Source organism: Lepidochelys kempii, chromosome 1, assembly GCF_965140265.1.
Source record: "Lepidochelys kempii isolate rLepKem1 chromosome 1, rLepKem1.hap2, whole genome shotgun sequence".
Lineage (NCBI taxonomy): Eukaryota > Metazoa > Chordata > Testudines > Cheloniidae > Lepidochelys > Lepidochelys kempii.
The window spans coordinates 224,188,498-224,213,976 of NC_133256.1; the positions used below are offsets into that span (position 1 = coordinate 224,188,498).

General features: G+C 44.2%; 2 protein-coding genes across 3 annotated transcripts in view; one reads left to right on the forward strand and one right to left on the reverse strand.

Moving 5' to 3' along the window:
* Positions 1-12,091, forward strand: part of LOC140899739 (protein mono-ADP-ribosyltransferase PARP12-like) — a 58,883-nt gene extending 46,792 nt beyond the window's left edge. The window contains exon 13 of the mRNA XM_073315728.1: positions 9,747-12,091. Within this exon, the coding sequence (XP_073171829.1) occupies positions 9,747-9,838 (92 nt within the window). The 3' untranslated portion in view covers positions 9,839-12,091. The remainder of the gene's footprint in view (positions 1-9,746) is intronic.
* The window catches only part of TTC38 (tetratricopeptide repeat domain 38), a 39,477-nt gene continuing 19,522 nt past the window's right edge, over positions 5,525-25,479 (reverse strand). For both annotated transcript variants that reach the window (XM_073315761.1, XM_073315768.1), the window contains 5 exons: positions 24,798-24,879; positions 23,655-23,820; positions 9,340-9,499; positions 8,982-9,055; positions 5,525-6,856 (listed from right to left, as the gene is read on the reverse strand). In XM_073315761.1, coding sequence (XP_073171862.1) covers positions 6,763-6,856; positions 8,982-9,055; positions 9,340-9,499; positions 23,655-23,820; positions 24,798-24,879 — 576 coding nt within the window. In that variant the 3' untranslated portion in view covers positions 5,525-6,762. The remainder of the gene's footprint in view (positions 6,857-8,981; positions 9,056-9,339; positions 9,500-23,654; positions 23,821-24,797; positions 24,880-25,479) is intronic.

Sequence of the window (25,479 nt, forward strand, 5' to 3'; positions counted from 1 at the left end):
GTTAAATTGCTTGAGCACCAATGTTTCTGCCTCTGGGTGTGCATGCTGCTGCCTTGCATTAGGCATCTAGACACCTAGCCCCCCAGAGCATTTCACAAACTGGGGAAGAGAGGTGTTCTTCCACCTAAGTTGAGTGGGGGGTGGGGGTGGAGCTGATCCCTTAGGCATGCTCAGGAGGCGGCTGGAACTGGGACAGGGTCACCCGCATCTTGGATACGTACCCTGTCCACTACTCAGGTAAGGTTATAAGCAGTCCCACTCCCCACAGCTGTTTTATTTCAGCCCTATGCATGTGACTTAGGTGGAGGAGCACCTAATGTCTCCCAGATCAGGGCTTGCTAGCAGCCCTAAGTGCCTCACAGCAGCCCAGACTAGGGAGCTCTACAATGCAAAGGCCCCCCAGAAGCAAGTTTCAGAACCTGGGTCAAGTGACTAGCGAGGTACATGCTGAGGGGGCTAAAACTGATAGGATGGTCGTTGCTGTTCGGGGTGGGGCCTGGACCCCAGGAGCGCTGCTGTGTTCGCCTCGTAGTGTGAGCCCCGCAATCCCAACTCAGTTGACTCAGTCATCTTTTCCTTTTGCAGTGTAGATGTAGCCCTGGCCACCTAAGAGAGCCAGGGCCTGGGACACAACCCTATCCTCAGCATTTCCCATTGGTTCACATAGGCAAGGTGCCACCTATCATGCTGGCTTTGTGGGTCACATTCTCAGGCACCTCGCTCTTCTCTCCCTTCATTGTACAGGGAACCTAGACACCCAACGCAGGCTGGGTGGATCCCACTGTTGTGCCTGTGACTTTTCTAGGCACTGTGATGCTCCACATCCTAACGCCCTTCCTGGCCCCCACCCTTGTTCCCTAGCACTTGACATCCAACACCCGCCAAACAGTAAGGCTATGTATACGGTTTCATGGAAACAAGGTGGGAGGGAATGGGTCAAGGCAGAACCTCTGCAGTAAAGCTGAGTGGCAGTCCTATTAAGGATAATACGGTTCGCTTTATTCCATGTTGGCCAAAAGTGACTTTCTGTGAATGTGACCTATGGCAGCGCCCACACAGCAGGTACCGCCCGTCCAGCGAGAACTCAGAGAAAAGCAAGGATTCAAAATTGCAAGGTACTGTAAGTGGCAGTTTATACGGCATACTTCAGAAGTGACTGACTGCCATTGCCTTCAGTGGGGACTACATTTCCTCAGCACCCCCGACATTGCAGGCACTTTTATTTAGGTGCCTCATTTTAGGTATCCGTTTGTAGGCCCTTATCGTTTAGGCTGAGCTATTTTACCAAGTATTAATGAGTGATTACCTCCTTTGGTCACCAGGTGTCACTTTCCCTCTTCAGCACTACCCATGCTTAGCAATAGCATGGTGGATACACTGGCACCTCTGTTTTTACAGCTGTATATCTTACAGAAGAAAGATTAAAAATTACTGAAATCTTTCTGTCCTAGATTAGACTCCTAGACTTTAAGCTCAGAAGGGACCATTACGATTGTCTAGTCTGACCTCCTGCACAATGCAGGCCACAGAATCTCACCCACCCGCTCCTGTAACAAACCCCTATGTCTGAGCTACAGAAGTCCTCAAATGGTTTAAAGACGTCAAGGTGCAGAGAATCCTCCAGCAAGTGACCCGTGTAGCCCCAGGCTACAAAGGAAGGTGAAAACCCCCCAGGGCCTCTTCCAATCTGCCCTGAAAGAAAATTCCTTCCCGACCCCAAATATGGCAATCAGCTAAACCCTGAGCATGTGGGCAAGTCCAGCCAGACACCCAGGAAAGAATTCTCTGTAGTAACTCAGATCCCACCCTGTCATAGGCCATTGGGGAAATTTACTGCTAATTGTCAAAGATCTATTAATTGCCAAAATTAGGGTATCCCATCATACCATCCCCTCTATAACCCTATCAAGTTTGGTCTTGAAGCCAGATATGTCTCTTGCCCCCACTGCTCCCCTTGGAAGGCTGTTCCAGAACTTCTCTCCTCTGATGGTGGCTAGAAGAGCAAGCTTCTTAATAGTTTATTTTACCTGCTCAGAGAAGGGTAAGCATTTATTCATAGAAAGCTAAAGTACATAAATACAGGAAATTATCATTTTAATTTTTTTGGAGAATATATGGGCCAGATTCTGCCCTAGAGTGCATGAATGGCTTCTGTCATTGTCTCTGACATTGATGCACTCTGATATTTGGCAAGTCACTTTACCTTCTCTCTTTTTCAGTTTTCCCAGCTTTAAAGTGAGAGTAAGAATAGTCGCTTCTTGGCAATACTCTAAAATCAGATGGAATATTTCATCGAACACTGTAGCAAACTATTTTATATGCTCAGTACCTATCTGTAAAGGAACACCTTCTGTAAAGAACAAAGGCGTTGGAGTATATAGTAACCTACTTCTCAGGGTGAGTTATTGCTGAATAGCATACAGTTCAAGTCCATCCTCTGTGACTCCTTGTTGGAGTAAATAAGAACTGTGCATGCATTTCCCTTCCATGTATTAAATGCTTCTGTGAAAACATGGTCCCGCATGTTTCTGCCTGGAATTTCCCTTGGACAAACTAAGGGAACGATTAAGCAATATGTTGCTAGGAAGCTAAACAGAAAATTGTTTAGGAATAAATCATGGTTTTTTTTCCCTTTAGAGTGAAGAGACCTTTCTAAATCTTTTAACAGACATTACAAAAGTAACTACAGTCAAGCAATTTATTGGGATAACTAAATGTTTATCCTGCTAGCCCCTTAAATCACTTTGTATGATTTTTCTCTGAACTCTCCAATTTATATCCAACTGATGAGGTGCTCAGAAGGGAACATAGTGTTCCAGCTATGGTCTCCACAGTCAGCTCCTTCCCCTCTTCTTTTACACTTCAAGAGATCTGCCTGTGGATATGCTGCTTTAGATTTTTTTTTATTTTTTTAAGACTTGGCATAACCATGGCTTTCAGGAATGCCGCCTACCCTAGGCATTCAAAATGTGGCTCAAAATATTCACTTAAGAAAATCAACTACATTAAGAGTGGGATTTTCAAAAGCTTCTAAACAATGGACTTACCCTGGGGCATCAGGGGCTCCACCTGTGAAGCGTGGGGTGAGAGCCAACAAGCAAGGTAAGTAACGCAGTGTCTACAGGTTCACTGCATTGCCCTAACTACCTCCATCTAAGCCCTATGCCTCTTGTGGAGGCGGAGTTAAGTGGGCGACTTACATTGGTGGGGGATATGTTGTAGTGTAAAAAAATGAGGAGTACTTATGGCACCTTAGAGACTAGACGCTTACAGAGTTAAGTCACTGTAAGCTGCCTTACATCAACCTAACTCTGTAGTGTAGACCAGGCCTCAAAGGTACTGAGGCATTGCTCTGCTCAGTGTTGCAATGCCTAAGCCATCTGGCTTGCTCTCTAGGGGAATCCTCAGCTCTGAGCTATGTACCTAGGCTCCCTACATAATATGTGCATGGGGAGAGTTACAAACCTAGGAAGGAGATCCTCAGAAGCCAGCAAGTGGAGTGCAGAGCCAGGGGTGAAATGCCAGGGAGAGGGGTGCAGGCACCTGAATGGCTGACTTGATGCACTTGGCTTATGGGCCAGAGAGAGGCAGCTCTCTATGCTTGGGATCCTCAGCCATGAGCCATTTCCTGCAGTTAGGCACTGAAGAGTCGTCAGCCAGTTAGGTAGCCATTACACTATTAGCCAAAATAATCTCTTTCTGTCTCCTGCTCATGCTAGATACCTCTCTCAAGCTTGCCCCTTTTCCCTGTGTGCCCCAGGCTGTCTTTTGTGCAGCTGCCATGTCCCTCCCAGCCAATCTATGGCCTGCATCCAGCCCTGCTGCAGGGACTGACAGGTCTTAGGTGTGGTCATAATATGCCACCAGGATAAGGCCACACTGGCAGAACAGGCATTCTCCTGTCTAGTTTTGAGAATCCTGCTTCAGGCCTGGGCTTGAGCTAGGCCCTCTGAGCTGCACATTAGCTGTGGGATGATGTCAGGGCTTGGGTGGTTTAGAAAATGCCAGTTGGTACCGAGTTAGGTGCCTACAGCATTTGGGAAATTTCAGTAGTGTTTAAATGGTGGACTTCAGCACCAAAATAGCTTCGAGGATATCAGCCTTTGTTACTTAGGGCTGTATTTTCAAATGGCTTTAGCAGCATAGCTTAATTTAAAAGAAACAACATGTAACTAAAATATTCCTGAAAACACAAACCAGGCTACGGTGGTATCCGGATCAAGGTCTAACAGGCAAAACAAACCTGAAACAGCTCACTGTGTTTAGGGTTTATAGACAATGCTTTGAAAAGCTGTTTGGTAGTTTAAAGTTGGGACCACTTGTGTCTTCCCGCTTCCCCCTCTTTTTTACATCTTGTGACCATTGCCAGGGTAATTTTACGGAAGGAAGAAACACTGCCCCCTTGCCTGATATTCCTTGTTAAATAGGTTTCAGTCTCACATCTACTGTCAGAATGTGGTAGCCATCACTCAGCACAGAAAAGGAAGGACTGTTATCAACCTAGTACTTTTGGGGATGACTACAGTACTGTTGGCACAGCTGTTCCCTGAACTAACCATCTCTCTAATGAGCAAATGTCCTTGTTTGTGATAGAAGACTGCCTGTTAGATGGACGCTATTGGTATTTTGTGGAGAGAGAGCAGAAGTTCAAAACTGTAGCCTTGTATAACACTTGGCTGTGGTAGTAGAAGGAATGATACTTAGTTACAACATAAAATGTAAGCAAACAGCTGGAGAAGTGCTTACATCAGCTATAGTCAAACTGTACAAGTTCAGTGTAGGGTCAACATCCCTCTGAGGCAGATAAAGGTAGTAAGTACCAGGCAGTTTCATCTGTATGGGACCTAAAAGAGAGATTGTCTGTTCTACAAAAAGTGTAAACATTAATATCCATGCAGCAGGAGGCACAGCTGGGGCCAGTGTACTTGGACAAGTTTTTAATTCCCTGCTGTGTACACGTTAGTTGCTTCTCTCCACCTCAGCTATGGCTGTACTTCGTTGGTGCTGTGTCTGCAGTTCAAAGAGCACTTTGGGAATGTTCAGCATAAAAAACTCAAGTATGAATGTGGTTACAGTTCACTCCAATTTGACAAAGAGTAACTATGGATTTATAACACTTAAAAGAAACCACTGCAGACTCATTTTAGGGACAAAGGAGTGGGGTGATGGCAGGGAAGGACAAATGTAAATTATAATCTTCTCTATCTGGCAACAAAAATGCTTAACACCTGTTTAAAGAAAATGGTTCAGGTGCCAATTCCGCTTCCGAAAATGAGTCCCAAAATGAAATTTCTTTGAGGAGGGGGAGGAAGGGAGAATAATGTTACTCCACTTGATGCCTTAAGTAAGTCAGATTGTGGTTTCCTTGTACTTGCGGAGTGTAATAGAACAGCTTGACTTCAGCTCTGCTAAAGAAAGATGTACACTAAATAAAACCCAGTATGGAAAATATTCAAAACCTGCACAGTTTCATACATTCGTCACTTTGGTGATGCCTAAGTTCAGGAAAAAAAACAACTAATCATCATCTCCTTGAATTTAATGAAGTTCTTTAGGATTCTATGAGTAATGCCATAAATTACATTACAAATCTAAGAGCAAAATTTATGGCAACGGAGGAGTAAAGTATCAGTTCAACGCTAATCAAAGGAACACAGTTACATATGAAAAAAGATCTATACAATTCTTAATAGATTGCACGAAGATTTTTCTGAGCCTAGCCACTGATGTTATATCCTACTAAGGTGGCACAAACTTCTATTAAAAATGCAATAAGAGCATCAAGTAGTAAGACGTTTCAATTAACAACTATGAAACGGTTGACCTGAAAGATCAGTTCATACCTGTATGACTTTAATAGCAAATGATACAAAATTATGCCTTTGAGGAACTTGGAGCCAAATCCTGGAACCAGCAGGCGGGCCAAAAGGACCTAGCTGCATGCTGGGTAGTGTCACTCTGGCGTGGCTGTGTTATATGTGTGATAGAAGTCCTCATTCACCTTCCCCCAGACCTTTACTGCCACTCCAGGGCTGAAGCACCCCCTGCAGCTACTGCCACTCCATAGGAGAAGACTGTCAGTGAATTCCTTGGTTCAAATTCCTGCTCTCCTGCCGCATGTCTACATGTGTTAGGAACCTAATGGAGCAGAACTGCATGGAAGCAAAGGGTTGCCAAATACTGGCCCTATTTGCAGCAGTAGTTCTGTGGAACAAGGGCTTTCTATGGTCATGGGGGAGTGTTACTTTGGGCCAACACATATTAGTTCACGTTCTACACATTTTGGCACCATTTAGTCCTCCCTAGTACATCCCACATGTCATCTTTTTTCAAAGGCTCTTCACATGACAGCTCGACCCATCCCCTCTCATGTTTGAGAAAAGCAATACCACTGCCTACTTTGGCAGTGCACAACTTTATAATAGCAGGGTTAGCCCGCAACCTGATAAGCATAAGACTGATGCGTTCTCCTGAAAAGCAATGGCTCAAGCTTGCTTTAAACAAATGATTGATATCTATTTCATTTGCTACTGTCGCCCTGCTAGGCATAGCGAGGCTATAATTTTCCAAGAATCAGAGGTGTTCCAGAAGCTCAAGCAATGATGCTGAATCACCACAACAAGCTTCCCAAAGCTCAGATATTTAGAAGATCTGATATGGCTGCTGATGCAATGTTTTCCCCATTTTGTTTCTTCTAATGCCATAGAAAGTGACTGATTATAGTGCTAATTATTATTTCCACTGGAACAACAGATTTAAGATTTATCCCATCACATGAACAGCTGATGCCTTCCGAATAAGTCGCTCAGTCAATGGTGAATTTGGTCTCAGCCCATCACGTTCTGTTAGGAGGCATCTGAAGGAGGTAAGGGAGGGGGGAGGGGGAAAAAAAGAGGCCTTAAATACAGTGCTCAAAAGCATAGCAAGCAGGTTTTTCTGTTTCCTGGTTTAGTAGTCATGTGTCATCTGAAAATAAGGAATTAGCTGCAGCGAATAGGCTGGTCACTGGCACTTTAAGGAGTTATTCAAGGAAAATCAGTGTAGAAAACAGCACAGCTATGTTTTTAAATGCCCGTATCATATGCTTTGACCACAATGCAGGACACAGACTAAGAGGGTGACCTTCTCTTTCCCATTTCTAACCCTCCAACTAATTGTTCCCCATTTTCACCGCCAAGTGGCACTGAAAATAGCAAAGCATAAGAACTCTGTGAGGTTGTGCTAAATAATCTCGCTCTCTTCCCGTCAAGATCCTAAAAACTCCCTTGTTGTAGCTCACCTTCTACCACTAACCATCCGCTCCTGCTCTGATGCCTCACCTCATAATCCTTAACCATAAACATTTGAAATAAGATGTCTCACACATAGACTACCCGCTCACATCACTTTTGATGTTCCACCCCCAACTAATACCTGCATGTTGTCTAGTTTTGATCATAAGGGGTTTCTGACAGGGAGATATAAGAAGAAAATGAATAAAATGAGCAAGAATCTCTTCATACCTGGGAGGCTGGAATGATTTTCATTACTTAGAAGCTAAGGGTCTGATTCGCCACTCATTTACATTTGTGTTAATCAGGACTAACCACAATGAAGTCAGTATAGCTACTCTTACACTAGTCTGACACCAGAGAATCTGGTCTTAAGGCTGCAATTCTTTCAGCTGGCCTGCACAGGTAGCCACCTTCAATAGACTTAGATATTGGCACAGGAGTCTGCTACTTTGAGCAGCTCTTGTGATTTCTACTAAAACCAGGCTGCACAACAAAGAGCTGATGTATGGCTCGACAATAAGTAGGTTTGGCAGCATTCCATTTTAAACTGATAACTGTCGGCAAATGTCGATTTCAGCTGACACACTGAAATTGGGCGTGTGGGGGAGGAAAAATCAATTGGTAACAGTTGGTGCCTGCAGGGATCAGGTGCCACCGGCCCAGTGGCAGTGCAGGTAGGCCTCTGTAGCTCTGCTGTCATGGGAGTGAGGGAGCGGGTCCAGGACAGTGCGGTTGCATAGGGCTGCCTCAGGGTCAGTGAACCCAATCCCTGCAGGCACAAAGTGTCGGGGGAGGCAACTATGCTGGCAGGGCCAACTATCCCCAGCCAGGACTGTGAGGAGAACTAGGAGCCCCTGGCCATGGGTGAGCCACTCCACTGCTGAGTAGCTCCTGCTAAAATGGAGGGAGTCCTTTGCGGCCCCTTGTCACATCTGCTCTGCCCTGCCAGGATGGCAGCCTTGCCCACACTTTAAGCTTACAGGGATCGGGTGTCACTGGTCCTGTGGCCATGCAGGGAGCCCTCTGAAGCTCCACTCTCATGGGCGTGAGGGAGTGGGGCTGTGAGAGTGGAGCAGCAGAAGGCTCCCTGCATGTATGTGGGGACAGTGACAGACTCAGTCAAACCTCTGCAGACAGAAGGTGTTGGGGAGGCTGTGGTCGTGCTGGCCCAGTGAAGGGAGGTCACCCCACTACTGAACAGCTCCTGCCCAGGGACAGCTCCCACACTCCTGACCGGTGACTGAGTGCAATGGTGGCACCTGATCCCCGCAGGCACAAAGTGTGGAAAAAGCTGCAGTCCTGGCTCAGTGGAGCAGAAACCCTCCAGTCTGGACTCGGAGGAGGAGGAGACCGGCCTCTTGCTGAATAGCTCTGTGCCCAGCCAGGAGCCACTCAGCAGCAGGGCAGCCTCCTCCTCCTCGCACCCTGATCCCAACCTTCACCAGTCTCTTGTAGCTGAACTACTGACTGCCAACATTGACCAGCCCAGTTTGTAGCAGCTGAACAAAGTTAATATTTGACAATTGCTGCAGATTGTGCCCTAAAAGATTAAATGTAATATTATATAGCTTTAGTTTTGCTAGCATATAATGTTACTTACAATTTACAATGTTTAAAAGCATTGACAATTTCTGCTTTCATAAATACTATTTCTATTGATACATATCATGGAATCCAGAAGTCCTTATTTTAGCAAGTGGTACTCACCTGGCCAGGTTCTGATGGGCTTTTGATTTGCAATTTAAAGCAGCATGGATCAATAGCTGGTTGAAAACATCCCTCTGACAAGAGAAGTCACAAAAATGAACGTAAGTTAATATTTAGTAATAAATGCTGCAAGTAACAATTGCTCGGTTTCTGGGAGTTGGGTAAACCCATCCAGAAGGGATCTACTTCTACCAACAACATTAAGCAGCTGACACACAGTACTTTTTATTTGTAAATTTGTCTCAATTATCACAAATTTAGAAAGGGAAAACGAAAAGGGAAGCGTAACAGATGCTACCGAAAGACAAACAAGCCCTACCCAAATGCAGTTAAATAAAATAATCTTCAACCCCTTTACCTGAGCATTGCTGCCTCCTATCTGTAAGAGCTGGTAGCGAATTGGATAAAGTAATTCTACTGTCTTGTCATAATTTCCATTGTCAAACTCTACCAAAGCCTGGCAAAGCGGCAACCCCAATTTCGGAGCCAGACCGAGCTCATGGTCTTCACCGGGTGCTCTGCAGAACAGGAAAGAAGTTAACTGCCAATGAGCAGAAGGTCAGACTGCAGCACTTGTACTCCTTTTCGTGCTGTTCTGTCACCTCCTGCAGCGCGACACTGTCGGCGCAAATTAGTTTCACTGAGTTTAAGGAACAGTGCTACACAGAACCAAATCAAACCCACACCCTGTACATTTTGCTCAATAAATGTAGTGCTTACTTACTCTACAGTGACTGTGTTCTTAGAGATGTTTTATCCCTACAGATGGGGCTCTGCAGGATGCGCATCCACTTGTGCACGCTCAGAGACTACAAAGCAGTTTGCAGGCCTGCACAGAGCTGTGCCTTGTGCTTTGAATGAGGGCATATAAGGAGGTGCCAGTTGGCTGTCACTCAGTTCCTTCTTGACCATGAAGCCGGAAGGTGGAGCACTCATTCGGACAAAACATCTCTAAGCACTCCAGTTACTGTAAGGTAAGTAACAGCTTCTTCTTTGAGTATATGTCCTGGTGGGGGCTCCAGGCTTGAAAACTCCCAGACAGTGACTCAAGTCCAGTGCAGTTTGTAGGACTGCATCACCAAAGGTGGGGTCATCTTTGGCAGAGGTCAGAGGGCATAATGCTTGGCAAAAGCGTGGACAGAAGACCGAAGAGCAGTCCTGCGGATTTCTGCTATGGGCCCATCCTCCGGGAGGGGACTGAGCACCAGTGGTATGTGCTGTTACTCGGGGAGGAGGCTGCACAGCAGCATTCTCATAGCAGGGCAAGATGCAATCCAACACCCCACTTAGACAGCTTTCGGGTAGAAAGCTTGCGTGTAGAAATTGGTTTGACCTGTCTTCATTTCTACGAATGACACAAATAAGCTGGGAGAGGCCCAAAGGTTTTAGTCCTGGCTAGATATAAGGCAAAGGCTCATTTGGTGTCCAAGGAATGAAGGCTTGATTCCTCCAGGGAGGCATATGGTTTTGGGCAGAACACTGACAAGGGAAGTGCCTGGTTAACATTCCATTCAAAGGACACCCTTGGGAGAAAGTGAGGGGGGCATTGTATGAGCCTCTGTCAGGGTACATCTGGCCCATGTCCATCCAGGTCTTCTCAGTCTTTGCCCACCCTATCGCAGCCAGATTCCTGAAGGGTCTACACAACATGTTTGCTCCCATTTGACACCCAGTCCCACAGCGGATCCTCAGCCTGGTTCTAAATGCCCTAAGGAGAGCCCTCTTTGAGCCAATGGCTGTCTATCCACCTCTCCCTCAAAACTTCATTCCTAATTGCCAGCACCGCAGCAAGATGAATGGGGGAGCTGGGAGCGTTGATGGCTGACCTACCATTATGTTGGATCATATTAAAGAAGTTCTGTATTAAAATCACACATGAGTTTGATTCCCCATAGTTTAAATTCCAGGGTATTACTAATTAAGAGGTCTCTTGGTTTTTGGTACTGTTTCTCTCCCTCTGTGTGTGAAACTTGCAAGCTGCTAATTGTGTTAGTACATTCTAAGACAGAGTCTGTTCTCAAAGCAATTCACACAGAGATAGACTCAAAGCAATACTCTAACAACAGAAACAGCACCCAGAGACTCCCCGCCCTTTTGTTGTATTAACAATTGTGATTAAAATAGAGATAGAGGATGTATGTGGATGGATGCTTGGTGTAGATAATAACTGAATAATCAGGGAGGTTCCAGCCTAAGAATCCAGTGTCCATCAGCTGAAGAAGGCGTCAAGTGGAAATAACCAGAGGACCCCCAGAGGGCAGACTGGAATCCACCCAACAGCCTCAAGAATGGGAGAACCAAAGAACAAGATAACATCTAGCAGCACGAAGCCGTCAGGAATGTGCTATCTGCCGACTGATTCAGCAACAGCATGATGAAGCAATTCCCATAGACTGGCATAGGAAGAAATTCCTATAAAAATAGACTCTAGAAAGTGAGAACTTTGGGGTCTGATTCTGCAAACCAACTTCCAGGAGCATCAGATGAGCATCTGACAAGGCCCTGCTCCCTCCTCATGTCCAGGCCACCTGGCCAGTGGCTTGGCATGAGCAACTCTGAGGCTGGTAACTATGATAACATAGTTACCTGTGTGTGTGTGTTTGTAGGAATGAATGAGTGAATACATATGAGATTGAATGGAATGTTATAGCTATAACTGCTTACTATGATTCTTTCTGTATTCACAATAAATGTGGTATTTTGCCTTTTTCCCTTTAATAAGATCCTGATGGTTTTTATTTTATTGGTATACCAATACATCACCTTTTATAAGGACAGAGTTATACAAGGCACAGAGATTGGAATAGTGTTAATGCCCTGGCCATTGCTGCATGAGCCTCTTGGGCAACCGGTCTCTGAGAAGCCAGTTGTCCAAGTATGGGAATACCCATATACCCCAGTGGCAGAGGCAAGTGGCTGCCCCTGAAAGAATCTTTGTGAACACCCTCAGGGCTGTGGACAGACCAAAAGAGAGAACTCAATATTGACAGTGATATGTCCCTATTACAAAACACAGAAAGTGTTTGTGTGAGGGGTGGATGGCTACATGAAAATAGCTGTCCTGTAGGTTGAGGGCAATGAGCCAGTCTCCTGGATCTAAGGCTGGGATTATGGCAGAGGTGGGCAAACTATGGCCGGCGGGACCCTCCTGCCCGGCCCCTGAGCTCCCACCTCCGGCCCCTCCCCTGCTGTTCCCCCTCCCCCGCAGCCTTAGTGTGCCGTGCTGCCGGCACAACGCTCTGGGCGGCCAGGCAGGGCAGTTGCAGAGCCACGGCCTGACCCGGTGCTCTGGGTGGCACAGCTGTAGTGCCGCCAGCCACCGGTGCTCCAGGCAGCATGGTAAGGGGGCAGGGGAGGTTGGATAGAGGGCAGGGGAGTTGGGGGGCTGTGGTCAGGGGTGTGGATAGGGATCAGGGAGGTCAGAGGCGGGAAACGGGGGGGGTTGGATGGGGCAGTAGCGGGCAGTCAGGGGTGGAGGGTCGGGGTGGTCAGGGGACAGGGAGCAGGGGGTGGTGAATGGGGCAGGAGTCCCGGGGGGCTGTCAGGGGACAGTGGGGGTTGGATGGGGCAGGAGTCCTAGGGGAGCTGTCAGGGGGAGAGAAGGGCCGGGGGGGAGGCGGAGGCTGGGCCATGCCTGGCTGTTTGGGGAGACACAGCCTCCCATAACTGGCCCTCCATACAATTTTGGAAACCCGATGTGGCCTTCAGGCCAAAAAGTTTGCCCGCCCCTGGATTATTGTAACTAGTATCAGCATTCTCAAGTGTTGTGCTAGGACACAGCTGTTCAAGTTTCTGAGGTCAAGAATTGGTCTCCATACTATGTCTTTCTTGGGAACAAGGAAGTAACAGGAATAGAACCTTCTTCCAATGAACTCTAGTGAAACTGGGTCTATTGCTCCCAGGAGGAGAAGAGAATGAACCTCTTATTTCAGGACTTCCTCATGAGAAGCATCCCTGAAGGGGATGGGGATGGAGGAGTGGAATGGAAGTGGATAGAGTAACCTACTTTGACAACCTCCAATATCCACTTGTTTGAGGTGAGCGATTCCCAGGCTGGTAAGTAGAGGGACAGTCGATCTCCAAAAGGCAGTGTAGTCATACAACAACTGATCCGATGGAGTGGGCTGCTTGATGCCTTCAACTGAGGTGTCAAAAGTGCCTTTTATAGGTTGAGTAGAAGTACGGGTGCAGCCCCTGTTTTTGTGGTTTCAGCTGTCTGCAGAAGCGCTCCTGAGGCTGAGGGAAAGTGTGCTGATGGTATTGGAATGATCTCTATCTCTGAGCAGTTTGGGATCTACTAAAGTGCCTTTTAGTCACAGGCACATAAATCCCTAGTGACCGCAACGTTGCTCTTGAATCTGTGTGTATATGGAGGGAAGAGTCTGAGTGTTCACTGAAACACTTAGGCCCTTTAAACAGCAGCTCTTCCATGTTATTCTGTACTTCTCTCAGAGGACCCGAGGTCTGGAGACAGGATGCTCTTCTCATGATCACCACAATGGCCCTGGAGGCTGTCTCAGCAGCAGTAGAGCAGCTGGCAGGAAGGCTTTTGCAACCAACATGCTACAGTGATGAGAGATAAACTGAATATTTCTGGTCTTGTCACAAGTGCTCAATGAAGTGTATAAACTTGGAGTATGTGTTAAAGTTGTGTTTTGCCATTCAAGCTTGGTAGTTGGCAATACAAAATTGGAGAGCAGCTGCTGGGTAGCTCTTCCCTCCCTGCAAATCCAGCCGCTTGGATTTCTTGTCGTATGGAAAAGGCCTAGAGAAAGATTCATTGCTTTTCTCATTGGCTGCGTTGACTACCAGGGAATTGGGGCTGGGGTGGGAGTAGTACTCCATTCTTTCCAGTGGAATGTAGTTTGAGGTGACGTGCAAGTGGGACGCCAGCAACCACTTCCTCCCTGGGGGCAGCTTCATTGGAAATTGATCCACAGTGACCGGCTCAACTGCGTCCCACTGAACGGAGCCATCCACCTCAGGAATTGGGACAAGCGATGCAGGAAGTGCAACTATGCCAACGAGACGCTAACCCACATCTTTTGTAGCTGCAAGCCCCATTCCAGAGCCTGGCACCTGCACCACAACGCCATCCAAGATTGCCTAGTCAGAGCCATCCTGCCACCCATGGAGAAGGTGGCCGTGAACTCTGCTATCCCCAGAACGGACAGCCAACTGTGACTGGATATCATCATCATCAGCAAGGACCAAAAAAAGATCATCATGGTGGACACCGGGGTTCCCTTTGAGAACAGGACCCCGAGCTTGAAAGGTGGAGAAATATGTCCTTCTAGCCGACACCTTGAGAGCTAGGGGCTACGTTCAAACTCACACATTATCATCAGAGCCCTGAGTGCATGGGACCCAAACAACGAGTGAGTGTTGAGAAAATACAAAAAGAAAAGGAGGACTTGTGGCACCTTAGAGACTAACCAATTTATTAGAGCATAAGCTTTCGTGAGCTACAGCCCACTTCCTCAGATGCATATCGTGGAAACTGCAGCAGGCTTTATATATACACAGAGAATATGAAACAATACCTATTCCCACCCCACTGTCCTGCTGGTAATAGCTTATCTAAAGTGATTTCCAGCACAAATCCAGGTTTTCTCACCCTCCACCCCCCCACACAAATTCACTCTCCTGCTGGTGATAGCCCATCCAAAGTGACAACTCTTTACACAATGTGCATGACAATCAAGCTGGGCTATTTCCTGCATAAATCCAGGTTCTCACATCCCCCCCACCCCCATACACACACAAACTCACTCTCCTGCTGGTAATAGCTCATCCAAACTGACCACTCTTCAAGTTAAAATCCAAGTTAAACCAGAACATCTGGGGGGGGGGGTAGGAAAAAACAAGAGGAAACAGGCTACCTTGCATAATGACTTAGCCACTCCAAGTCTCTATTTAAGCCTAAATTAATAGTATCCAATTTGCAAATTAATTCCAATTCAGCAGTTTCTCGCTGGAGTCTGGATTTTAAGTTTTTTTGTTTTAAGATAGCGACCTTCATGTCTGTGATTGCGTGACCAGAGAGATTGAAGTGTTCTCCGACTGGTTTATGAATGTTATAATTCTTGACATCTGATTTGTGTCCATTTATTCTTTTACGTAGAGACTGTCCAGTTTGACCAATGTACATGGCAGAGGGGCATTGCTGGCACATGATGGCATATATCACATTGGTGGATGTGCAGGTGAACGAGCCTCTGATAGTGTGGCTGATGTTATTAGGCCCTGTGATGGTGTCCCCTGAATAGATATGTGGGCACAGTTGGCAACGGGCTTTGTTGCAAGGATAAGTTCCTGGGTTAGTGGTTCTGTTGTGTGGTATGTGGTTGTTGGTGAGTATTTGCTTCAGGTTGCGGGGCTGTCTGTGATTCACTCTCACAAATCTTGGGAGACAGGCCAGTCCTTGCCTACAGACAGCCCCGCAACCTGAAGCAAATACTCACCAACAACCACATACCACACAACAGAACCACTAACCCAGGAACTTATCCTTGCAACAAAGCCCGTTGCCAACTGTGCCCACATATCTATTCAGGGGACACCATCACAGGGCCTAATAACATCAGCCACACTATCAGAGGCTCGTTCACCTGCACATCCACCAATGTGATATATGCCATCATGTGCCAGCAATGCCCCTCTGCCATGTACATTGGTCAAACTGGACAGTCTCTACGTAAAAGAATAAATGGACACAAATCAGATGTCAAGAATTATAACATTCATAAACCAGTCGGAGAACACTTCAATCTCTCTGGTCACGCAATCACAGACATGAAGGTCGCTATCTTAAAACAAAAAAACTTAAAATCCAGACTCCAGCGAGAAACTGCTGAATTGGAATTCATTTGCAAATTGGATACTATTAATTTAGGCTTAAATAGAGACTTGGAGTGGCTAAGTCATTATGCAAGGTAGCCTGTTTCCTCTTGTTTTTTCCTACCCCCCCCCCCCCCCAGATGTTCTGGTTTAACTTGGATTTTAACTTGAAGAGTGGTCAGTTTGGATGAGCTATTACCAGCAGGAGAGTGAGTTTGTGTGTGTATGGGGGTGGGGGGGATGTGAGAACCTGGATTTATGCAGGAAATAGCCCAGCTTGATTGTCATGCACATTGTGTAAAGAGTTGTCACTTTGGATGGGCTATCACCAGCAGGAGAGTGAATTTGTGTGGGGGGGTGGAGGGTGAGAAAACCTGGATTTGTGCTGGAAATCACTTTAGATAAGCTATTACCAGCAGGACAGTGGGGTGGGAATAGGTATTGTTTCATATTCTCTGTGTATATATAAAGCCTGCTGCAGTTTCCACGATATGCATCTGAGGAAGTGAGCTGTAGCTCACGAAAGCTTATGCTCTAATAAATTGGTTAGTCTCTAAGGTGCCACAAGTCCTCCTTTTCTTTTTACGAATACAGACTAACACGGCTGTTACTCTGAAACTTGAGAAAATACAGAATTGATCAACGCTATGCTCAGCTGATGTGGCAACTCATGGTGTCAGATGCCAGCAGGTAGTCAAGGGACATCGATCTAGAACACATCACCGGACATTGGCAATACTGGGAGAGATGAGCTGGAGTGCTGATGAGAAGCGCAGTTTAGAAAGTAACTGAAATACTTCCCTGATGGATTGTATTTTCTAACAGACAACCTATCCTAAATTCTCAATTACTGAGGGACAATCTTCACTTATTGATATAGTATTTGCTTTCCACAACCAGCTCTCTGTATAACTTTTCATGAGTGATGTACCCAAACATTTGGATGGTAATATTTAGTATTTGGATGCTATTTGTATTGTTAAATTTATTAATCTTATTTGTGTTATTGCTGATTATGTACTATATGTATTGTACTACTTTTAAACCAACCCTTGTACTTTTGGATAATTTAAGCACTATACCCAGATGTACAGACACTCTTTTCTTAACCTATGTATTATATAATTTTAGCATTAGTTTTAATAAAATTTCTTATCTGCCCATTTACACCTTAATAGGAATATGGCAGGTGTTTGCCATAGGGTGTATGCAGGGTGATAACAATGCCTTATTGATGGGTAACTTATAATTCAGGATGTCCACCAAGGAATGTTTCAACTGATGCACTTCCTCAAATGGGATTTGAAGAGAATCCACTAGCCTCTTCATGGAGTCCCAAAAGGCTTTGAAATCACCAGTTTAGGACGGCTGTGGTGGCATTACTGCCTCATCCAGAGATGACCTTACAGAGGGAGGTGAGCTGTCCTTGACCTGAAACTCTTCTCTTCCTGTATATCATAGAATATCAGTGTTGGAAGGGACCTCAGGAGGTCATCTAGTCCAACCCCCTGCTCAAAGCAGGACCAATCCCCAATTTTTGCCCCAGATCCCTAAATGGCCCCCTCAAGGATTGAACTCACAATCCTGGGTTTAGCAAGCCAATGCACAAACCACTGAGCTATCCCTCCCCCGCAATAAGTGCGCAGTACTGTGATGTGCAGTACCAGAGGACAGTCTGCAGGTACAATACCAATGACTTTTTCTCACATATTCAATAGCACTGGTCACTGTAGGGATCCTCTGAGTCACAGCGACCCCAGGGGGGAGGGAGGTAAGGGAAGAGGCCCCCAATGAAAACCATAGTCACTGAGCCTATGGTATTTGGTAGTACCCTAGGATCCTCTTAATGAAAGGGACTCATGGGAGTAGAATAGTACAGTACCAAGATAACATCCTGTACCGAGATCTCAGTACAACCAATCCTTCCCTGACTTAAAAGGGGGGTGGCTCTTTAACCAGGCTGGAGACTTAAACAACTCTCAACTTGCAGCTGTCAGGGTGGTACTGGAGAGGTGTCTCTAATAAATCAGCTCAGTATTGAAGATTCAGGCTCTTCAGAGATCATGCAATCCTCTGAAGAAAGGAACCTGGAAGGAGGTTGAGGTCTCAGTCTCTGATAGCCTTCAGACAAAGTGTGTGTCGGTACCAGAGGTGGAAATGCCGACTGGTGAGACAGAGGCTATTGCAGGACGGAGGTGGTTGTAGAGTCATCTCCCACCTCAGATGTACACTGAGCTGCCGGTGCTGGGGCATGGATGATACCTTGCAGTGCTGCTAAACACACAGGGCTGTCAGGTGGTGCCACCATGGTGGTTACTCTGGTGGTAGGTATGTTGTCCAAGTGGGGCTTCTTCCACAGAACCAATCCCTCCGTTCTGGACTCAGTCAGTGCCTCTACTGTACCCTTAGAGTGACAAGAGGTCTCCCGAGAGCAGGTTTTATGGTTTATACCTCTCCAGGCAGGGAAAAGGAGTATGTTTCTTCTTTAGAGTTTTATTCTCTGGGGCCATAAACAAGACTATGGTGACCTGTGACATAGAGGCCAGTGCACTAGTGGTGGGGGGGCAGACCTCTCCAGAGTTAGATCATGTTCCATTAACAGGAACTTAAGTCTAGTCTCCCTATCTTTTTTGACTCTACCTTTTAAACCCAGACAAAACTTGCATTTAGAAGGATCCTGGGAGTTCCCCAAACACCACAGGCAACTTGAGTGTCCTTCACTATAGGGAAAGGACAGGTGGCAGGTCTGATAGGGCTTAAAACCTGGGGTTTGGGCATAACAAGTTGTGCTCTGGCACGAAAGAAAGGTCCATAAAGGGGAGGAATCAGGAAGCCCTCCTTGCCCCTACAAGCAAAACAGTGCTATATAAAATCAAGAGTAACCAAATGAAAATAGATAATTTCTTATTTACTTCATTATTTTATAGTTTAACGATTCCCAAGGTGAAAGGCAGGAAGCTGAATACTACGGACAGCAGAACGCTTGCTGCAGGAGGTTGAGAAGGAACTAAGTGGCAGTGTCCTCACATCTCCTTATATGCCCTCATTCAAAGCACAAGACACTGCACTGCGCAGGCACAGACCCATAGACACTAATTTGCAGCCTCTGACCAAGAGCGCTGGGGAGCACACATATTCTTTACTGAAAATCCATGGGGACATGTACTCAAAGAAGAACCTTATTTGCTGTAACTTTAAAAATTCTGAAATCTTAAGTATTTTAATTGGATAAGTGAAAACATCCTTTCCATAATCCCTCTTGACCTGAGTAGTCAGCCAATCATCGGGGCCTTGCAGGTTGTTTCCATTCAGAGGAGATACTGATGACACATAAGGCTAAGATTTAGTCAGGGGTATTTTTAGTAAAAGTCATGGACAGGGCACAGGCAATAAACAAAAATTCATGGCCTGTGACTGGTCCCTGACTTTTACTATAAATAACCCTGACTGAATCTTAGCTGCTCTAGGGTGCCCCTGGGCACCGCTGCTCTGTGGGTCAAGGGGGGCTGATGGCTGGCCCCTGCTCTGGTGTCTGACTGCTCCCAGGGACCACTGCTGCTCCAGTGGCCTCCAGTACCAGCCGCATTGGCCACTGTATGGGCAACCCTGGGGCTAGCTGCCCAGGACTGCCCAAGCAGCAGCCCATGCAACTGGCTCCAGGGCTGACACAGCAGCTGGCCCCGGGGTCACCCCAGCAGGGGTCAACTGCGCTGGCCACTGCAGCTGCTGAAGTCACGGAAGTCCTCAAAAGTCTCGGAATCCGTGACTTCCATGACAGACTTGCAGCCTTAATGATAAAGTCAGATATTGCTTGATGCAAACCTGTTTATTAACAAGAATGTACAAAGAGTTCTGTTTCCCTCAACACAGTAGGAAATGAACATACAACAGAAGCCAGTTTTTATGCTCTATATTCCCAACCTCTTTTTCCAGCCAACACTCTACCCAGAAAGCGTGCTCAGATGTTTTTTTTCCTCAGGGTCATGCTAAAGTGCTTTTCTGGATGTCCTTGGCTTTTGATTGCCTTCTCTGTCAGAGTGCCACTCTCACACACTTACCCACCAACCAATATCCAGCAAACCTTTGCATCCACATAGCTCAGTTTCTGACCAGCTTTGCTTACAGCCTGTGTTTTGGGCAATGGCTCCTGTTGTTTCTGTTATCTTATTCCAAAAGAAGTCTAACTGATTCTTACATTATCCTGAATAAAAGGCAGGGTTTACACCCAGCAGCTTCAACAGATTTCACCCCACCCCAGCACAACACAGAGAATTTTGTTTGCACACTGATCCACTCAAGAGAGGGGAAAGAGTCATCAGGTTTATGACCCAGTAGAACAGATTATTCATTAATCCAGTTTATTATCAATTCCAAAGGGAAACTAAATTAAGCTGTGTTGTCTGTTTTATGGACTATAGGTTTCTGTTTAAAATTTAATTGTTATAGTTCTCTGTTGTCAGTTGAAGCATTTTCTTAACTCTAAGTGTGTTCATATCTGACATTTAGAAATCTTTATAATTACATAAAACAGCTTAACCCTATGGAAATGGAGTGCTAAACTTTTGCTACTGAATTTGATGAAGGAGCTAACAACAAATAGCTGAGAGACAGTACTCTTAAACTACTTGGAATGTCAGCTAGTTGGCCCAGGACTGTCTTTTTTTGTTTTGTTTTTGTACAGTGCCTAATACAACAAGGTCCTGTTCCATGACGAGGGCTTCTAGGCACTATAATACAAATTAATAATGAAAAAGAGGCACACTACGTTTATGAAAACTCACAAAGTAAAAATGTATATGCAATGTACAGCTGCAAGCATAAGAGAATATACAAATACATCTTTTAAATCTTCAAACTTATCCCACATCTATAATAGAAAATCTTGAAAATATAGAGCAGGCTGTTGGTTCTTAGAATTTTATGGTTACCCTAAACAAATACAAATAGTTTCTAAGATAGGTAATGTAACTTATTCTTGACTTGAGTAATAGTCCTATTTATTACATTTTGGCTTAGTATACAAGTTTAACTGGATATTTAGTTTTTCAAATATGCCTTGTGACAAAGCTCTGTCCTTGTCTCCGTGGGTCCCGTGTTTCCTGGCGGATTTCACTAGCCTCAGAAAGACAAGGAGTACTTGTGGCACCTTAGAGACTAACCAATTTATTTGAGCATAAGCTTTCGTGAGCTACAGCTCACTTCATCGGATGCATTCAGTGGAAAAAACTGAATGCATCCGATGAAGTGAGCTGTAGCTCACGAAAGCTTATGCTCAAATAAATTGGTTAGTCTCTAAGGTGCCACAAGTACTCCTTTTCTTTTTGCGAATACAGACTACCACGGCTACTACTCTAAAACTAGCCTCAGAGGCTCACTGTGACCCTCCATGTAGCCCTTCTCTTTCTAGTGGCAAGGGTCACGGCTTACTGAGCCATTTTCATCATAAGCCAGCAAGGGAGGTGAGAAGCGACCCTTCCTCACACAGTCTCTGTTGTCTCCCAGTCTTAGTGATTAATTGGGGAAGGGAGGGGGGACCAGGCCAGCCCTCTACTCCAGGCTCCAGCCCAGGGACCCTAATAGTAGCAGCTATGGTAGCTGACTTTTTGGAAATAGGACATGTACAATTCCCTGGGCCACTTCCCCAATATCTTCTTCACCATTACCTCAGGGCCTCCTTCCTTGCGCCTGATATGGATTTGTACTGCTTAGTTCCTCCAACAGTGTGGCTTCCTCTACCAGCTCCTGACACACACCTCACTGACTAAGTGGGAGGCTTTTAACTAGTTCCAGCCAGCCCTTGATTGGCTTCAGGTGTCCCAATCAACCTAGCTATCTCCACTGCTTTCTAGAAGGATCTTAATTGGCCCCAGGTGTCTTGATTAACCTGGAGCAACTGCCATTTGGTTACATAATACCAGAGATTTGTTTAGCCTGGGGCTAACATACCTGTTCCTCACTACTTTACTATAGCCATCGGGCGTTGCCCCATCAGCCTATTCATATCAAGATATGCTTTATAATATAAATAAAGTAAAAATAAGTTTTATAATGATTCAAACTACTGCAATCCACAGCAATGACAATGTTACAATAAAAGATGTAAAGATAGGCAGACAAGCAGAGGAAAGTCCCGTAGCACTGGGTGAAGGGTTAGCAATACTAAGTGTAAACTAATTAAATGTTCTACAAAATATCCATCCACTAAAGTTTAAGTTCTACAGCTCATACAGTAGCTATAGAAAAAAAAAGTCCATCATGATCTGCTAGTAGTAAGCAAACCAGATTATGTGATTTTTCAACTCTACATTTCTCACATTTTCTTCTTGACCTCTTAAAGCCTCAGTGGATCATATTCACAGAATGTGAATCAGAGTTGTTCTGCAACTTTATGTCCAAAACAAAATCTGTCATACTTCATATTAAGGTTCCATTTCTAAATAATTTCTAAAAAGGGTAACAGATATTACTCTTTTTTTGGAAGATTGTTAGTGAATCCAACAGTTCAATAAGTTGCTTATAACCATGACTCATCAAAAACACTTTCTATTGTTATGCTTATAATCATCTTTAACACATAACTCTAACATGCTTTTAACATCATTTAATCACATATTAACCTTTTATACACCATTTATAAATGGAATCATAATATAAAGTAGGAATACAGTAACCCTGCTCCCCTGTTTTGTCAGGTTTATAAAGGCCCTGCTATCATTTTTCTAATGCTACGTATAAACCATCTCTATTTTTAGTGAGCTGTGTGTAGGGTGTGGGAGGGTTGCTGTTTTTCTCCCTCCAGAATACTCATTACTCTTCTGCAAACAAAGACAAATCACATTCTCTCCCTTTCTTTTGTAAGTGAAAACAGCTGCCATTGTAGGTGGCTACCTATTTGCTAGCCCTGTCCATTTCAAAGTATTCTGGGGTACCTGTATGCCACAAATGTCTTTCCTCTGGCCCCAAAAGTAAAAAGCACCAATTGGCTCAGATTGTACGTTGAAGAAAGAAAGGAAATCAGTTTCACCCACAGAAAAGTTGTCTACATAAAACAAAAATCGGGGAAAAATGTAAGAGTGGATTGTCATTCTCATCCTGCCTATGATGGTGATCAATAGCAAAATAAGAGCAAGAAATTTTTTTTTTCATACATAAACAAAGATGTGACAAATATTTTTCTATTTTGAAGAAATACAAAAATATTAAAATTAATATTGAAGAACCAAACTGCCAAATCTTAGCAAAATTATGTTGTTAGCGCTTTGAACTCCATTTCATGTCAAAATGATAATTTGTTGTATACCTACAGCAAATATAGGATTATCAATATGGACACTTTATAGAGATCTGGTAATGAATACAGAACAATGTTTTAACTTGATGTAGCAGAGCAAAAAGGGCCCTGATAGGTAGTTGGCTTATATTGTAAAGTTTGCTCGCTTGCTTTACAAGAGAAATGCCTCTGTTCAGCAATGAACACTTACATTCCTAGTCTATACCCATTGTAAGGAAAACAACCTCGTTTACAGGTTAAAATGTTACAACCACTCAAAGCAAAATCCTACACTGCTGGGACAAGGATGCTATTGTCTGACAAGATTAAATACACACTCTAGACAATTACACACACTCACAATAAAAAGTAACTATTAGGAAATCCTTATTGTATAACTTCAGAAACAACACCCTGCTGAAACTAGAGTTCAAGTTATAACAGCCTAAACCAGAAAAAAATATTATGGTACCTAGCAAACTGGAAGCAATTAATTATAATACTAATAAACCTTGTAATGGGAAAATATTTATTCAAAACAACATTTTAATTCACTTGCTTACTTTGCAAGTTCCTGAAGAGTTGTTAAGAGCTCATTGGTGGTTTTGTGGTCTTTGGCCCCTAGCGAAGACATGAGAATGTGGACATCATTGAAAAACAGAACATGATCTTTGGAGTGTTTCTTTGTGAGTTGGATAACTTCATTCCACCTGTCTCCTACCTTTACACCTAGGAGTAAAATACGTGATTTAAAATAAGACTTCACTGCAAAGCAATTTCTTTAGCATGTATTTTCAGTTTCATTCAACCTTGTAAGCTTTAAAAAACACCTTACAAAGTCTGCTGCGTTGAGAACTACCACTCAGTGTCATATCTCCCACTTTTGAGCAAATACTTTATTGCTTATCTCCAAAAACACCTTCCATCACCGATGTCCTGGTCCCCTTTAGATAAGGTTCAGGCCTAATCATGAGATAGATGACATCCCCGGAACACAGATGAAGGAGGATAATGCCCACAGTCGTCACTCTGGATCTGTCTGTGGCATTTGATTACTAATACTGGACTACATATATAAATATGCGCAGCATGACTGGCTGTAGCAGAGTTCTGTGAAAATTATTATTTACAATTTAGGAACTAGTATTTTTTTCTGGAATTCTAACTTCATCTTCACTTTTGAAAGTTAAAGTCTGCTGGCTGTATATTTAGTCTCATAGAACTATTAGAATGATTGCTACAATACCTATAGTGGACTACGTTTTTCAAATATCAAAATTTAGAACTAAATATTAGTGTTGGCTTGATATTGACTATGAGAGCAGTCAATAGCTGTTTAACAGTTTATATGTATGATCTTTTAATCTGAGGCTGAAAAACAGGTCTCTGGGGACAGAGAAAGTGAAATTTGCCAAAAAAAAGAAAAACGTGATCTATGTTAACTTAGTTGAATGGAATACTGTACTCACAGGAAAATAATAAACTCTAGGGAGAAATAATGGTAATGCATGTTATAGAAACTTTAAACTCACCTCCCAACAGCAGCAGCTCTTTAAAGTATTTATTCTCTCAAGTAACCCACTACTCAGAGTTGCTCTATATATTTTTGTAAATCTTCTTCCGCATGTTCGCGCATGAGGAGGAGTTTTATCTTACTATTTTAAGAAGAACGAGTAGAATTGAAGCAAAAACTAACAGTTCTTTACCTTCCAACTGAAGCCGGTACAGCATGGAGCAGTTATCTACTACATCTAGCATACTTCCACTCGACATGCATCTGGGAGCAATCTGCAATCAGAAAGCATTCTTAACTGCATTACATATATTTAGGTGGGAAGTTAATTTGAAAGTCAAACTTACTATGACCGTTCAAAATTAATTCTGTCTCTTTACGCTTCCAGATATAGCTATTTTATAACAAACCAATCACATCTTTCAGAAATATAACAATCCACAAATAATATTCATATTATTTTCTCTCTCTTGTTTTTCCATTTATAAAATCAAATACAGTGAGAGTGAAAACTACTTTTCCCTATGAGCTCTCCCAAAATGGAGCCAGAAGCTCTACTAGACTTTGCAACAGTTACTAGGTAGGACAAGATATTTTCATAAAGTTTAACATCAAAACAGGCATGGCAAGACTTATTATGCCGACTCCTAGTTAATTTACTGTGGATTATTTTAGAAAAATTCCTCTCAAGTTCAAGCAGGAGAGACCTTTAACAAGTCACCTAGAAAGGAAAAGATATGACAAAGGAAGTTGGAGCCAAACTAGTAACTGGCTTGGTAGTTAAACTGTGAGATCCAGCCTTAGTCATGATACCTTAGACCTACAGAAAAACTATTTTACAAAATGTTAAACTTTTTAAAAGTATCTATATTTTT